Source organism: Neolamprologus multifasciatus, chromosome 10 (assembly GCF_963576455.1).
Source record: "Neolamprologus multifasciatus chromosome 10, fNeoMul1.2, whole genome shotgun sequence".
Lineage (NCBI taxonomy): Eukaryota > Metazoa > Chordata > Actinopteri > Cichliformes > Cichlidae > Neolamprologus > Neolamprologus multifasciatus.
The window spans coordinates 30,071,831-30,089,086 of NC_140448.1; the positions used below are offsets into that span (position 1 = coordinate 30,071,831).

The 17,256-nt window shown below is 42.4% G+C and overlaps 2 protein-coding genes across 2 annotated transcripts in view; one reads left to right on the forward strand and one right to left on the reverse strand.

Annotated features, from left to right (window-relative positions):
• Positions 1-6,338, forward strand: cnot8 (CCR4-NOT transcription complex, subunit 8). Its single transcript, XM_085174802.1, has 7 exons — positions 1-113; positions 2,638-2,860; positions 3,264-3,457; positions 4,030-4,191; positions 4,779-4,923; positions 5,071-5,181; positions 5,525-6,338. Exons 2-7 carry the CDS (start codon positions 2,744-2,746, stop codon positions 5,651-5,653), a joined length of 858 nt encoding a protein of 285 aa, XP_085030928.1. The 5' UTR covers positions 1-113; positions 2,638-2,743; the 3' UTR covers positions 5,654-6,338.
• gemin5 (gem (nuclear organelle) associated protein 5) overlaps positions 6,045-17,256 on the reverse strand; it is a 23,194-nt gene continuing 11,982 nt past the window's right edge. The window contains exons 13-28 of the mRNA XM_085174799.1: positions 16,392-16,573; positions 16,081-16,220; positions 15,782-15,953; positions 15,487-15,705; positions 15,348-15,404; positions 15,148-15,273; positions 14,870-14,965; positions 14,609-14,746; positions 12,002-12,149; positions 11,739-11,858; positions 11,426-11,636; positions 11,096-11,350; positions 10,731-10,893; positions 9,548-10,052; positions 9,222-9,309; positions 6,045-7,671 (exon numbers count right to left, since the gene is read on the reverse strand). Coding sequence (XP_085030925.1) covers positions 7,507-7,671; positions 9,222-9,309; positions 9,548-10,052; positions 10,731-10,893; positions 11,096-11,350; positions 11,426-11,636; positions 11,739-11,858; positions 12,002-12,149; positions 14,609-14,746; positions 14,870-14,965; positions 15,148-15,273; positions 15,348-15,404; positions 15,487-15,705; positions 15,782-15,953; positions 16,081-16,220; positions 16,392-16,573 — 2,785 coding nt within the window. The 3' untranslated portion in view covers positions 6,045-7,506. The remainder of the gene's footprint in view (positions 7,672-9,221; positions 9,310-9,547; positions 10,053-10,730; positions 10,894-11,095; positions 11,351-11,425; positions 11,637-11,738; positions 11,859-12,001; positions 12,150-14,608; positions 14,747-14,869; positions 14,966-15,147; positions 15,274-15,347; positions 15,405-15,486; positions 15,706-15,781; positions 15,954-16,080; positions 16,221-16,391; positions 16,574-17,256) is intronic.

Consider the following 17,256-nt stretch of genomic DNA (forward strand, 5'->3'; position numbering starts at 1 on the left):
GTTCTCACCTAATAAACGCAAAGAGGAAGGAGCAGCAACAGCAGAAAGAAAGCGAAGAAGAAGATAGGGGTGCTATCACCTAGCTTGGAAGGGTACGTTGAAGAAATTCTCAGGTAAATTATTTTCTTTATTCTTCCACAGCAGCGCTGTGGTGTATTTGAAGTGCGTGCAACTATAGTGAGACTATGAGATGTAGAAAAGCAGAGCTGCTTTTATGTAATCTCCGTTTCCGTGACGGTAGCTTTCCCGACAACTCGAGGCTTAGCTCGTAGACGTTAGCCATTCGTGCTAAACGCCGTGCTAGCTTCAATATGTTCTTTGCAGTGTCGTCAGCTTTATTAAAAAAAAATAAACTGCACGTTATTAAAAACTCTCAAACTTTTAGCGACAATTTCCCCCCCAAAAAGACCCTTGTGCTTTTTTCATTTTAGCATTTAGCATTTGGGTTAGCTAGTCTAGCATCGTAAACAAAAGCCAATGTGAGTTCTTCATGATGTCATGGTAACACAAAGGCGCTTTATACCTGTCACTGTAACAGCAGGCATCATTATAATGGGACACCTTTCAGTAACAGGTTAAAGTCCTTCAAGAACAAAGTGTCGCCTCTCGGTGGTCAGCACAGGGTACTTATTTGGGTAGTTATTTTGGAGCATTGTCTAAGTTCATGAGCTCTATACTTCTAAAAACTGGATGTGTAGAATAACCCACATTTAAAACGAGTAGAAGGCTGAAAGAGCCTTCACTTAAAATATCTTTGATTTGTTCTTAGAGCTGCGTGTTTAAACGGCACATTCCTCGGTTGTTTTTCATGTTTCACACCCATATGACTATAGTACTGATTACTGTTTTTAGTGGTTATATTAAAATTTTTACGTTACGTTGTATATCGTAGTCTTTGTAGTAAAGTTCAGGATTTTATTTACGTACTTATCTGTATATGTATGTATTTATTCTCTTTAAGTCCACCAGTGAGATTTTGACTAGGAATTTGCTAAAAAAAAACCAAACAAAAAACCGACTGATTTTAAACATTTTTTTAAAAGTGGGTTTAATTTACTAATGTTTTAAATATTTATGGAAAGGCATAAGATTTGTGGCACATAAAATCACACAGATTTTATTTTGGCCTTAACTAAATGCAGACCAGTCATGATTGTGCGTGCAATCACATGAAAACCTGTGTGCATAGGTGTTGGACACCTCGCACATATATATCTAGATTGCCTCAAAACGAAGCTTGTGGCGGCATATGACTAGCTGAAGCACCGTTCAAAGTATTTATTTCACTATTTAAATTGTAAGAGGAAGTATAACTGCTGAACACTTAAGTTTTTAGTAAAGTAAAGTAACCATATTTTTTTCAGTAGTTGCACAATGTTTTTAGAGATCCACCTGCAACTTGTAAAATAGAGGAATAGGTGCCCCTCTGTCACCATGTAACCGTATCACTAATTTCTATCCACTGTTTGCTCTTCCTGTCATATGGATTGTTACTATGGAGAGCTCAAGCTGTGCTTGATGAAGAAGTCATTTGTTTATTTTTGGGTCACACATTTCCAGCTGCTAGTTTCTCTCATGTGCCTTCATAGCCTGGTTGTATACAACAGTGTATGCGCACTAAACGCATGGGATCATCCTGTGCTTGATGTCACAATGTTTTTATCACACAAAAATTTGTACTGGCTTCATCAGATATGGTATAACCATCGTACCCAATTTCTCTTGTCTGGATTAATTTATCTAATATAAGCAATGTAAATAAGTGGTCGGAGGTAGTTATCAACCCAACATGTTTACCCAGGGTTTCTCTATCTAGTTAAAAGCAAGTTTACATAAAAAAAAAAAAAAAAGCTGGTGGAGGCAGCATATAACCAATCATACTGATGAATAAGCAGGAGAACTAATTTTCCAGTAGAGGTCATAACTGTACTATTAGAAAATGTGAACACCGTAAAAACTTACTACAAGCTGAAAGCGACAGTTTCATTGTTTCACTTCTGATTTTTATAGGTAAATGATAATTATGAAAACAGAGTTCACACGTAGACTTAAACCTATGTGCAATTTTGTAATTTGCAATAAAGTTGTGTCAAAATTTTGCATAACTGTCAAGGAAAAATCAAGAGAACCCAAATTTCTCTTCACGGAAAGACAAAAACTTTACTCTTCATGCACTGAGGTCTGGTGGATCTTTACAACCTTTTTTTTTTCTTTTTGTTTATTTTGGTTTTCCCAAAGATTTTTCCATTGAAGATTGAATTGGTTGAACTGTCAGTAGGCGTGGATTTCATATCTCAAACATACCCTGTTGAACAAATTTGGCTGTGAGTTCTTTAGCACTGGACTAGATTCATAACACTGGAAAGAGTTAACCCTGAAGTTGTGTTAATAAGCCCCAATCCTGCTTTATAAGACCGACCTCAGGTGTCTGACTGTCTGGCAACCTTACGATCACGAACTGATGTATAAATTGATGAATAGAATTTACCAGAATACAGATAATTAAGTGACTTGACTACAAACCTCTCTATTAATGTGAAAATGAAAAGTATTCCCATATGTGTGTGTTCTTTTCTCGTGTTACAAGCATTAATTTGCCTTCTCTTCTGATACCAGTTTTCTTTTCATCTTCCCCAGAGTTGTGTTTTTTTTCTTTTCTTTTTTTTTCCTTTTTCGGTGTACTGCCGCCCGCCGCCTCGGTAACGAGTGCTTTTGTTGGGCTTTTTTCACCTGACCTGCCAACATGCCAGCCGCACTTACAGATTCCAGTCAGATAATCTGTGAGGTCTGGGCGAGCAATGTTGAGGACGAAATGAGGAAGATTCGGCAGATTATTCAAAGCTACAATTACATTGCAATGGTGAGTCTCTGGAGTGATGGCCTAATTTCTTTGTCCAATGTTTTTACACAGTTGAATTTGAGGTCAATTTTGTGATATAGTCTTTTTTAATTTAGTAGATGTGGTTTTACAAATGACATTTATGTCTCGGCACTAGATACCTGCCCTATTGGTATCTTTTTTTCCTGCTCCCATTTATTTATTTTTAAAATCTCCCTTTATTGATGTTTTCTGTGGGGGGGACAGTTGATCTCAAATATTATTTTCATATTTAATCGTAAAATTTACCTAAATGTCCTTAAAGGACTCATGACTACTCATTTCCTTAGCTTTCACTGCTCTCAGGCTCTTATTTCAGTGAGTAATGACAGATTTCTGACTGAAGAAAAACTGTAAACAAACACTTGTTGATATTGTTCACCAGGACACAGAGTTCCCCGGAGTTGTTGTCAGACCGATCGGAGAGTTTCGGAGCACAGTGGATTACCAGTACCAGCTGCTGAGGTGCAATGTCGACCTCCTGAAGATCATCCAGCTCGGGCTCACGTTCATGAATGAGGAAGGAGATTATCCCCCTGGCACAACAACGTGGCAGTTTAACTTCAAGTTTAACCTTACGTGAGTCGACTCTCTTTAAATCCTCGTTCTTTTCATTGTGTTGCAGCCATCTGAACGTTTTAGTGTACTGACTGTGACTGAATGTAGAGAAGAAGGGCTGACTTAATCACCTGCTGCATCATATAACTTTATCTCCACCATATGTCTACATGTCTTTGGAACTAAGTTGAAATCCTGTTAGAGCAGCATAGACTGTATGTAAAAGATGGACACAGCTGGCTTTTACAGCACCTTCTGGTTAAAGTCCTGTAGTTAAGGGTCAAACTGCACACTGACAGTTTCAGACATACTCTGCTTTGCTGCCCTCTTTGACAATACAAAATGAGCATTATGTCATATTTAGTAAGTTTTGAAATAGTAACTGACAATTTGCTCTGTGACTTCCTGATGAGATCAAAAGAGCCAAAGGGTTGTTTTTTTTCCTGTAGATGTCTATACAACCGCAGGTCTTTTTGCAACTGCGGGATTCGCCACCTGCTGGCTTTTTAAAAAGGCACATTTCAAAGCCTGAAGCTTTTTTAAACAGTGTGGATTTACTGTCTAAATGTGTTTTTCTCCGGTTCTCCTTCCAGAGAAGACATGTACTCGCAAGACTCCATAGACCTGCTTCAGAACTCAGGCCTCCAGTTTAAAAAACACGAAGAGGAGGGGATCGACACGCTCTACTTTGCTGAGCTCCTCATGACGTCCGGCCTGGTGCTGTGTGAAAACGTCAAGTGGCTCTCCTTCCACAGGTCAGTCGTGTGTTTGCACCCTACACCACCAGTTATATACAATTACAAAAATGATTTTAGCAACAAATAAATGGTGTAGCGTTGCTCTCTGCAGACCTTTCTAAAACCATGAATGGAGATCAGCATGTGTAGTGTTAAAGCAAACTGAAGCGTTTTCTTAGAGGTGTTTCTGCATCTGTGAGGTCTTCAACAAGTTTCTGAATCTCTGTTTCTTTTAGCGTTGTTTCTGTCCCAGGAACTTTAACCAAAGAGCAGGAGGTTTGAAGGAAATGGATTCCATGGCCACCGGTATCTAAATTAAACTCTGAGAAATAATTTCAGTGTCCCAAAGAAGCAATAAGCTGAAAGAAGGGAACATTTGACTTCCTTTAAAGCTCCTGGGACTAAAAGTTGTGGATACTGGTAGAAATGAAAAGGCTGAACCTGATCAGTTTAGACATCTGTTACATTCTCCAAGACACAGTCCACCTAATTTCTCAATTTAATTTCAGGAAATAATTTTAAATAACCGTCTTGTTCCTGCAGAGAACACTGTAAGTAATTCTTTAGACTTCATCAGTGTAACCCAGCTGTCCTTTGTTCCTCAGTGGGTATGACTTCGGCTACCTGGTGAAGCTCCTGACGGATGCACGCCTTCCCGAGGAGGAGCACGACTTCTTTCAGATCCTCAACTTGTTTTTCCCAGCGATCTATGACGTCAAGTACTTGATGAAAAGCTGCAAGAACCTGAAGGTAAACCTGGATAATTGAGTCACTACATCTGAGTCGGTGCTTCGGCTAGACTTGAAGCTGTTAATGGCTTCGCTTTTAAATAGAAGACATCTGTCAGATCAGATCAGGATGAGTTTTGACAGATATCTGACCGTGGTGTGTTTGCAGGGAGGGCTACAGGAAGTGGCAGACCAACTGGAGCTGAAGAGGATTGGACGGCAACATCAGGCTGGGTCCGACTCACTGCTCACAGGCATGGCGTTCTTCAGGATGAAGGAGGTACGCTCTCACAGATACCCGTTTGATCTCTGGTAGAACTCACAATGACATCTGCAGTATTATTAAATGCTCATGTTTGCTCTTTATCCGAGTCAAAAGATCACATATTACAGTAGTTTAATGTAATTTACCACTTTAAATATTTAATGTTATTCACTAAACTCAAACTGGACTTATTTAGCATGTTTGTGAATCCAAACGTCTTTTCTTTGAAAAGAAATATGAATTTAAACTAATGGAAATCAGATACAAATTGAGCAAGTTTTGATCAAACAACATTCCTGTTTGCACACCCGAGACAGTGTTTGAGTCATGTCAGTGAAACTTTCTATTTTGTCTGCAGCTTTTCTTCGAAGACAACATCGACGACGCAAAGTATTGTGGGAGATTGTACGGCCTGGGCTCGGGCTCCACCCAACCCCAGAACGCCATCTCCAGCTCGGGCCAGGAGGAGACCAACAACAAGCACTGACCGAGCGCTCGACCCTCCAAGTGGAACACGCACTTGTTTTAAAACCCAACCAGCAGACCCCCACCACATGCTCTCAGACGTCCCTCGGCAAGACTTTACTAAATGCATATTTGTTTGAGCGTCGCCCTGCCGAGTGACTCGGTGACAGTGGCTCCTTCACCGCTTTCTTTTTAGTCACTTTTATGAGTATATGGCCATATATTCATAAGACTTTTTTAAAAAAGCTTTTTTTGTTTTCTTCTCTCTCACAGCATCAGTGACATCTTTCTTTACAGCATGGGACCAGCTGCTCGATCATACTGTGATTTTTAGACCAAACATTGACACGAAAGCTCGGGTCTTTTTCATCAGCCGGACTCTTCTCTTGTTGCAGGGATTTTTTTTTCTTTCCTTCTTTCTTTTTAAGTTAATGCTGGAAGGGCCTGTAAATTAAAATGTATAATTTTGATGCAAATAAATGTTTTAGCTCTTTTCCACTTTGAGAAACTTTTAACAGTGGGAGTTGGAGTGTATAATTGTGCTTGGGTACTCACATGCTTCACTGGCCAAACTGCTGTCCTTCTGTACATTCACCCTCAAATCAAACTGTCCACGGTCACTTGTGCAGGTGTTGTGGTCACTTTTCTTTTTTTTACATTCTTCATTGTTTTAAACAGTTGTACATTAAATTGTTTTGTATTTTCAATGCAAGCAGAAAGCATTTGCTCTTTTCTTTATTAAGTAGATTTACAGAAACACAGTGTGTCTGTGTGTAGAAGGGTTAATGATATATAGATGGACTCCATCAGTTTGTGCTCGTAGAGAAAATTCTGATTTTGGAAAGAGAAGATGAGCATTTAGCACAAATGTACAGCTTTCTGAAAACAGGAAAATCATCTCCTAGATTTTATCTTTGCTTCAACTCCTAAACCATTCGGTGCTACAGAGAAATTTCTGATGATTTTTGAAAGGTGAGCTTTGATTTTACAGGCAAAATTAAAAAATAAGTCCAAGCGGCCTGTACGATACAACAAAGACTTCTATGATCATGTTCTGTGTAGATCAAAGGTGATATATACACAATAGTATTTTGTGTTTTTCCAAGGGAAGCTGCGTAGTGAGAGACCACCTTCACTATCTTCTGATGCACACACAGTTCTATAAGGTTACTCCTGAAAAGCTTTCCATGATCATTTTAAATAAGTTTTTCTTTGTTTTTTTTTTAAAGACTTCAGTCTCTAGAAGCGGCAGATATTTTATGCATTGGTTTTTACAGTTAGGACTAAATCTGTAGAAACACCAGTGAAACTGAAAACAGTGTTTGGTCATTTTGCTCCAAACTAAGGCTTTAAAAACTTTCCCCACACCGTCACCTCTGCCATCGTCTCTATTGGTGAATTCTCTACTGGGTTTAAACTCAGGGCTCTTGTTCAGTCCGGCTGGACATTTATGTTCTTATGCTTTCAAAGATAACATATTACTCCATCCAGCCCAGTTCTTATCAATATTCAGTAGATCCATCAGTCTGTGATTGTAACTATTACAGAAATAATTTGATCTTATCCGGCTTCAGAATCCGTGAGACTCCTTCAGGCACTTTAAAATGTGGAATCAAGCTGACTCAGGACTTTTTATTAAGTTTGTTTTTATTGTAGAAAAAAAACTGCAGAAATGCTGCTTTGAGTGTATCAGAAAACAACTCAAAGAAACATCTGAATGAGTGTAAAGTCCGCAGTTTGGAACCACGTGCTGTTTGAGGTCTCTGACTGAACACATCTGAGCATGCTTTGTGTGGATGCAGGTAAACAGTCAGTGTAGCAGCGGAGACATGAAGTCAGACCATCAAGCGGGTCCACAAACTGCCAGGAAACGAATCAGATGAGCAATCGCTGCGAGGCTTTCAGGACAGAGGGACTTGTTCCATATTTACGAAGCAGATCTTTAGCTTCTTGTAGGAGCGAGTCCGAGAAAGACATTGAAGATTTGCTGAGATGCAGAAGAACCAGACAGCATTCCACAACATCTGGGTGAGGGTACACCTGAAAGACAAAAACATTCATTCTGTAGCCCGGGGGATCCGTGTTTCATCCTAATAATATATTAAATTACAAATATAATAAAACATCTAAAAACTGAAGAGCATCTTACATCACAACAAAGAGTTCCTGTGACATGTGAAGAGAGATGGGCAGTAACGCGTTACTTGTAACGCCTTACTGTAATCTGATTACTTTTTTAAAGTAACGAGTAAAGTAAGAGATTACTATTGCAAAAACGGTAATTCGATTACCGTTGCTTTCCCGTAGGAACGCTGAGTTACTGCGTTACTAAAACCGTGATTTTTTTGCAAGAATGTCTCATGACAGTGACGTAAGCGAGTGCGACGTTCGTGACAACAGCTGTGTGCAGATCAACAATGGATCATATATCGAGTGCAGAGAGAGTATGAGCGTGCAGCGTTTAAAGCGTGGAAGTACTGACCTTACTTTGAGTTTGATTCCATAAAAAGTGACAAAAACATTAGTGTCCGTTGTGCGTGGGAAGAAAACTTCTTTTTACAGCGAAAAAAACCCTAAACTTCTGAGCAAACACAGAGTAGCTACGACGTAATGGGAAACTCACAGAGAAACTCGCGGATTCTTCCACTGACCGCTGCGGCACACCTGCACCAGGGTAAACCTCCGCCTACCCCACTCCTGCTTTACAGGTGAAAATAGAGCAACAGGACCGCTAGTCTTTGACTTTATTTATTTTCTGCTGTGTTTTACTTGCATCTATTTGAAAGACTGAGTGTAAACACAAAAAATATTTTATTTTATGTGCTGGAATGTGCAGAAAATAGGTTTAAATATTAAACAAATTTCTTCCAGTCAGAGAATGTTGGAGATAATTAAATTTTTACTTGATGCATAAAGTTAAAAGATTAAAACTAATAAAACAAGTTTTAAAAAGAGACTTTTCCATTTGATTACATTTTGTATGATGATTATGCAGAAAAAGTAGAATTGGGCTGAAAGATCTATCGCTTTATCACCTATTCAGGTTGTAAATCGTGTTTTTAAAAAGTAACTAAGTAATTAATTACTTTTGAAAATAAGTAATCAGTAAAGTAACGGGATTACTTTTGGGGGAAGTAATCAGTAATTAGTTACTGATTACTTTTTTCAAGTAACTTGACCAACACTGCATGTGAAGAGAAATCTGCAACATAGTGAACTATTTGTGCAACTTAAACTTTTCATACTAAGCACTTCTTGCTGTTAAGATGTCAAACTGTCTGGTTGTGCTAATCAGAAATGCTTTACAAGGAGCATGATGGGATAGCCAGCAGGTACCCTGAGGGTAGAGCTGTGAGCAGAGAAACAGGTCAAAACTGACACATGAAACTGCTCCCCTCTCTCTGTGATCTCTCTCTGTAGGTGAGGGAGCACAAAAGTCCTTGGTATATCTTACTACTTGACTGTCATGTTGAAATGACAAATACTGCATGCACAGAATCAACGTTAACATCCTCTCTGAAAGGTTTACTTCCACGACTGCCTTCAGGATACTTTGGGAGAGACGACTCTCTCGTAAGCTTTGGTTGTACCTTGAGTGTGTTTGGCAGCTCAGCCAGCTCTTTCTGATGCTTGGACATCTTCGAGGATAATGACAGCAGAGTATCCGGGTCCTCAGAACTGGGGAGAAGAAACAGCCTGATTCAGCAATCAAAGTTAATGACAAAGAAAATAAGACCACGAGATGGCTGAGACTGATGGGAATGAGGTTCGTTTTAGACGTGGCCCTGCCAGATTTCAAAGAAAAAGTGATGCGCAGTAAAATTTGTTTTATAATCATGGCTATAGTGCTATGATCATGGGTCTGATAATCACATATAAACAATAAAAACATAAGAAGCTGGCACAAAGCTCTCACCCCTGCTCAGCCTCAGCAGAGTCCTGACTGTCTGAGGATTCCCTGGTGGTGGAAATCACTGCAGGGCTGTCATCCCGTTTCTCCCCAGAGTCGAGCTGCCCTCCCTGGGTCTGGCTGTGCTGCTGCACCATGGCGGCGAGCTGCTGCTGGATCTCTCTCACAGCTCTCTGGGTGGCCTGGCAGGCAGCGTGAGGCTCACACAGGAGGAGTGACGGATCTAAGCCCAGTTTATGAAAACTCCCACTCACAGGACGCTGGGTCTCTGCCGACTCCAACAGCCCTCCGTTTGACACCTCGTCCTTCACTTCACCTTCAGGAGACGAGTCAGCCAACGACAGGGAGAGGCCGTTCTGGATCTCCTGGCTGCCTCCTGAGGTCCTCCACCAGCATTCGTACAGGCGGTGGTAAAGGACAAAAGCCTGAAGACTGCTGGCAGCAGCTTTGGCTGCTTCTTCCGTGTGATGAAGCACTTTGGGATGTTTCCGAAAACTAACACTGACATCACCTGACCAACAGAGAGAAAAGCAATTTTCAGAAAATGTATTCATTACTAATGCAGATTAACCTGTTTATTCCTTTTATTTATTTACTTAAAAGCAGAAAAGAGTAAAACATACAAACTGCTCACAGGGGCTCGTCTGATTGGTGGGTTTTCTCTGTATTCTTTCAGGGTCTCTTAACATTACAATATTTAAGTGCCCTGAGGTGACTGCTACGATTTAGTGCTATATAAATAAAATTGAACTGAGTGGCTTTTGATACATGTAGGTGACCTGTCCAAGTAAAGCTTGGGACTGAAGATCTGCTTCTCTCCAGCTTTATTTTTGACCCACAGACCCATTCTCTTTCAACCCTTCCCATGTGGTGTTTCCCTACAGGATGGCTGGCCTCTTGTTTGGACTCCAACTGGTAAAGCTGCTAACGTCTGTCAAACTGTTATTTTACACTGTCCTAACATTTAAATTCATTCATAAAAGACTCAAGAATCTAAGCTCAGATGTTACAACACTTATCACCACAAGGTGTCGCCAAAACGACTGCGACAGAACTTGAGAAATGCTCATCTTCTGGCTAAAATGTCAGTTTGCTCTTATTCTGTCTCAGTAGTGCAGCCACGACATTTAGGATTGATATGATGTCCCCTGATGGACAGATGACTTCACTGTTCTTTAACAGGACGTACCATCTGGGAACAGCAGCCTGCAGAGCTCTGCAGAGACACAGAAGTGTCCGGCCTCTCTCGGCCAAGCCACGGCGTGCCACAGCTCCTTCACCAGCTGATCATCATCAGCCAGTAACCAGCTGAGCACAGCGCAGGTCAGGTGGAGGGATGAATGCAGCAGGACCTGCAGATGGAACGGCACATGGACAAGATTTTAGTCTAAATTCATTAAAGGACTTCCTTTCAGTTCTCTGCTTCAAATATGCTTCTACGTCATATTTAAGCAGGTCTTTTATATCTTCTGTTGTGCATGCTTCAGTTCTTCTATACATAATACATTTGTTTGCAGCCGTATCATCAATTATGTACCTAGTTTGTGTCTGTACCTGTCTGAGGGGACTGTTAGCAGTGGGCGTTGGGCTCTCTGCAGACTCGAGCTCCTGCAGAAGAGCCCCGACGCTCTGATGTGAAACAGCAAACTGCTCCTCCCACACATCTCTCACTCGATCCATGATGCTAATGTGACGCTCACCCGGTGACGCCCACGGGTGACTGGAGGCGCAGGATGCTGCAGGACTAACGTCAGAGTCTCCCAGCATCTCAGAGAGCAGCTCAGCCACACAGAGATGCAGCCTGTGCACCTGCAGAGGGTTGGAACAGGTTTCACAGACTTCCAGTTCAACTTCTAAACCCAAATTCACACTGCGACTACTAACCAGGAGGCTGTCTTGCAAACTCAGGACCTCCTGTGCTCCGACCCAGTCTCGAGCGGCTGCCAGGTCTTTGGCACATCTCAGCGACAGAGACTGAGCCAGAGAGGCCTCTCCTGAGATTCTTGCTAGACTGGCCGCAGTCCTCAGCGACAAGACGTCATTCTTCCTGGCGATGACCTTGGCTGCGTCAAAGCTGGCATCGGCAGCGAGGTAGCTGGGAGATGACGTCAAACGAATGAGAGAGGACCCATTTAACAATGTTTGCAAAGCCATTTAAATAATCATTAAGAGCAACTTTAAACTTTCCACGTCTCACCACTTAGCCGCTGCAGAAAAATGCCCGTCTTTCTCCAGCACTGCAGCCCAACACGTGTACAGCTCCTTCAGGAGAGGTTCGTCTGCTGGCAGCCGGGCTTTAACCAGCGCTATGGCCTCCCTGATAATAACAGATGAACGAAACACATCACCAGAATATGGCCGGAAAACTTTTACTTTTGCTGTATTTTTGCAGCAAACAAACCTGGAACAGAACTTTTTTATTTAGAGGAACAAAACAAAGCAACAGTAAATAAAGCAAACCTGTAAAGCTTGTGGGAGCGCAGCAGGTCGACTGCCTCGTAGAGTTTGTTGATGGACAGCAGGTGGGACGCCGCTTTCAGGTACTGCTCCTGCAGACACAGCTGCTTGACGAAGGCCTCCACGGTCCGGCTCCACACCACGAACCCAGCTGGAGGAGCAAATAAAACACTTCCCATTACACCAAAAGCAGAGAAAGTGGATCGAGAGCTGAGTAAAGAAACAGAGACGTTTATATTTTAGCAAATATCGACCCCATTTGTTGACATGGCCATAAGGCTGATATTTATCCCTTGGCTTACAAACATTTTGCACTGACTAAATGTTCAAAAACGAACCCTTCAGCTGATCCAGAAAGCTGCAGCGAATGCGTTAACAGGGACAACAAATAGAGAGCATATTTTCCCCACACTGGCTTCTCTTCCTCCCTCTGGAAGTCACAATCAAATTTAAAATGCTTCTCCTCACATACAAAATCTTATAATCAAACTGTGTCATATATAAAAGACCTCATAGTACCGTACTATCCTAACAGAACAATTCACTCTCAGACTACAGGTTTACTTGTGGCTCCCAGAGTATTTAAAAGTAGAATGGGAGGCTTCAGCTTTCAGGCCCCTCGTCTGTGAAACCAGCTCCCGGCTGGGATTCAGGAGACAGACACCATCTCTACTTTTAAAATTAGGCTTAAAACTTTCCTTTTTAATAGAGTTACAGTTAGGGCTGGATCAGGTGACCCAGAATCCTCATTTAGTTATGCTGCAATAGGGTCTAGGCTGCTGGGGGCATCCCATAATGCACTGTTTATTCTGCACTCACCCTTTTCACTCACTCTGTGTTTAGACCCCGCTCTGCTTTTAATCTTTAGTTATTATTATTATATTTCTCTCCCACTAAAAGGGAGTTTTTCCTTCCTATTGCCACCAAGTTCTTGCTCATAAAGAGTTATTGGATTGTTGGCTTTGCTCTGTGTTATTGTATTAAACTACATCGCCTTGAGGTGACTATTGTTGTGAACTGGTGCTGTATAAATAAAACAGTCTTGAAATGAATTTTTTTTCTTAGTTTCTTCAGAAAAATAAAAACAAAAGAAAAATAAGACGGAAATAAATATTAGGATCAGTTGTATAACTGAGACATATGAGTCACTGAGCCTGAAGGAGGAACCAGGGAGCAACTACCAGAGTCAAGAAAGCAAACAAACGATGGTGTGAATGAAGGATGAAGACTTTCCTCAGAGTCTAAAATAAGAAACTAAAAAATTTTTTTTAAAAAACCGAACCCCCACCCCCCCCCACACAGAGAGGACACTCTCCATTTTTAACATTTTTATTTTATGCTGGGCTCACACTGTGCGATTTTTGGCCCGTTTTGAGCCGATTTTTGAGTCGTGCGACCGTTTTGGCGATCGGCCCGAGTTTGGCCTTCATCGTAAATGGTAAATGGACTGGTTCTTATATAGCGCTTTTCTACTCTGTCCGAGCACTCAAAGCGCTTTATACAGCCAATTCATTCACCCAATCACACCCATTCACACAAGCACTTCTAAACTTAAGTGCTAAGTAGCTAACATTCATACACATTCACACTCCGATGGATGCATCGGAGAGCAACATGGGGTTAGTATCTTGCCCAAAGATATTTGGCATGCAGACTGGAGCAGCCTGGGATTGAACCACCGACCTTCTGGTTAGTGGCTGATCCGCTCTGCCACCTGAGCTACAGCCACCCCATCGTGCGTCGTGTAGTATACGTGGGGTAACGCGAAGCGATTAACACCTCACGACCAGCTCCCGATCATCAATCGCTTGGTCGTGAGGAAATCCTCGCGACCGTCGTGAGGGTGTCACCGCAGCTGCTCACACTGCTCACGCGCAAACACAAATGTCAGTGAAAAAGACGGCGCAGCACGGCGGTGCAGCGTGTGATCTGGACACAAGCGATGGAGGCACTTGTAGAACTTTGGAAAGCTCATCCGAGCCTTTTTGATGTGGCCTCACAAAATTATCACGACCACAACAACCATGAAAATAGTTGGATTTACAAGCTGCTCAATCACAGCTGCCTGATCATGTTTTTCATTAGCAATTTAGCAAAGTTGATGGTGATGGTGTGTGTGTCTGTGTGAGTGAAAGACAGAGAGGGAGAGCGAGCGACAGAATTTCTGTTATAACCTTCATTTTATGGACGCACAGTGTGAGCACTCAGGTCGCATCAGAGCATCGGGCCGTATAGTGTGAGACCTGCATCGTGACCTATGAACTTCTAACCCCTGCGAGTCAATCGTGCAGTTTGAGCAGAAGCTGAATCGCGCGACTGACAAAAATCGCCCAGTGTGAGCCCGGCATTAGTGGGCTTCTGTTGATCAAAGTCACTGACACTGTGGAAGTGGTCACAGTTGAAAAGAATAGAGAAGGTTAAAAAAATATAAATGAACAAACATAAAATAATAAAATATGTTTTGTCCTTTTGTTACGACGTTATGGGTCCCAGACAGAGTATAAACACTTTGATGATACTGAGGACTAATACATTTTTCCTCTGCCTACACCTGTGCCAGTGTCACACACTCTGCAAAGGCTCAGGTTAAGTCAATATTCTTGCATTTACCCATAGGAGCGATGGAGAGCAGGTGGTCGTTCAGCTCTCCTTTCTCTGTGGCGAGCTGCAGCGCCCCCTCCAGGTCCCCGCTCCACAGCCGCAGGTACACTACGCAGTCGAAGTGACCCGCCTCCACGTGGCCCTCCTCTGAAGGGCGACATCAACGGATGAGTCATCAACACATCATGTAAAAGAACTCCTCTCCATTTAAAGCTTGTTCCGGGAGCTGAACTTTAACTTTAATGACTGGGATGAAAAACTAAAGCGTACCTTCTGCATCAAACATGCGGTACAGAGCCTGTCTGTCAGCAAACAGGCCCAGATGGATATGATCTCCCTGGCCTGGGACGCAGCCTGTGGGAGGTGCTGGAATATAAATGCACACGCTCATTAAACAGTCCAGATGATCTTTGCTTATCAGCCTCATTTTGATTTGATGTAAGCAGAAAAAAAGGTTAAAAGGGTTACATTTTTAAATAAAACTTTATTAAAAGTACGGTCTTTACAGTAATCACTGTCTAAAACGATAAACTGCATGGTGGTCTTACTGTCGTCGTGTCTGACAGAAGCCAGAGTGATGCAGTCCTGCAGCAGCTCGTCTTTGGGCCGATGGTCCATGGATGTACTGAGAGGCAACATGGAGCGAGGCTTTTTCTTCTTCAGCCCAGTTAAGTCTTAAGACAGACACACACATGGTTACATACAGAAATGTGCCAAACACCCGTTTCAAAAGGACATCTGTGCATACCTGGCTTGTCTTTACTCTTTGCAGCAGCTGAGGATTTTCTCTGCATCTCAAATGTGGCTGAAAGACAGAAAATATTTTGAGCTTCAACGCAAAAGTAGCAGAAAATCTTCAAATAGCAACTTGTTTTCTGAACTGCTACCTGGTGAAGGTGCCGGGCTGCTCGTTGAGCTGGCTTCATCTTCGTCATCTTCACCCGACACCCCTTGTCCCGTCACTGCCCTCTCTCCGATTCTCACCGGCGCTCCATTGACCTCTGGCTGTGCAGCTCCCTCGGCCCCCGATGGCCCAGCCTTCTTGTTCTTCTTCTTCTGCTTCGTATTGGCCTTCATCTTCTCTTTCAGGTCGACCATCTTTTTCCCTGAAAGCATATGCGCGTCACAGCCTGCTGGTCGGACAGAAAGGCCGTTTTGTGCTGGTTACGGTTCTGGCGTTACCTTTAGGCGGCTTTGTGAACTCTTGTTTGGAGACGCTCCACTCCTGCAAGGTGAAGTCCTTCCCTCCGGTCCAGATCACATCTGGATCCACAGGGGACCAGTCCACGCACAGCAGATAACCAACGTGTCCTCTGTAGTTAGAGACAGCTGCTTCCTCCAGAACATCCCACACCTAAAGAACAAGAATATTCAACAATAAATGTGTCGACATGCTGAGAGCAGCATAAAAACAACGTGTTGAGGTAGAGATTCTTATGCATCTACCACCATCTTTTACAGGTTTACACCCATCCACTGACCTGCGCTGTGCCATCATATGAGACGGTGACGAGCCGAGCGTCGTGATGCGGACTCCAGGCCATGCCGGTGATTTTAGCCGTATGGCCACACAACCTCCGATACGGCTCCGTCAGCACCACGGGGCTTTCTGGAGGATTTTCTGCACAACAAACAAAAACACTGATGTAAATACAAACACAGCCATCAAAGCCTTAAATATGTCATTTACCTTTTTACTCGCTCTTTACTGACAGTTTAGATTCTTCCAAATTGACATAATGAGAATTGCAGTACAGTTCGGTTGACATGCTACATGTTAAAGAAGACTCACCTATAACAGAGCGGAGATCGTGCACGTAAACGATGGCGTTGCTGGAGCCCGAGGCCAGGAGGCAGCGCAGCTCAAGTGCAGAGCTGTGGTCGTGATGCCACCGTAACGTGTTAATGATCTTGTGGTGCTGCTGGATGCTGCACAGCAACTTCAGACTGGGAGCCTGATATACGTCGATGCACCTGCGGCACAGAGCAGCTGGTCAGCTGGTCGCAAAAGCACAAAAACACTTCAAGCAGAAATGAAAAGCGACTGTAGTCCCGAGACGACACGCAAACAAAGGCGGCAGTACAGGATGCAGCATATGAGATTACAGAAGAAATATCTGACTTTGTTCACCAACCAGCTACCAGCTGTGCTTTTCATCTATTGGCAGGTTGTGTACAGCTGTTACCAGCTGTTGATATGCTTTTTTAGACATCAGCTACCTCAACGTAGCCAAGATATCTGCAAAAAATTACATTTTTACAGCTGAATATTGACCATTTTACAGCTAATGAAAAAATGCTAAAGTGCATTTCCTTACTTCAGGACTGCCCTCCTGAATTTTTATTATCTTAAACACACCATCCAGTCATTCTAACACCTACAGAAAACACATTTTATGACCTCATCCTTTGGACTTTTTAATAACCTGTGAGAACTTTGTGCAGAGTTGTGTAATAAAGCGCCTTGAGGCGACTTTTGTTGTGATTTGGCGCTATATAAATAAAATTGAATTGAATTGAATTGAATTAATAACTCTGTAGGTTCGTGAATCCAGTTGCTTGTGAAGACGTATGACGAGCCACAAAGTGAAACAAGCAAGCTGCGAGCCATTTTCTATTGCATCTAATAAATCAAATGTGGTTTTGCTTTGAACCTG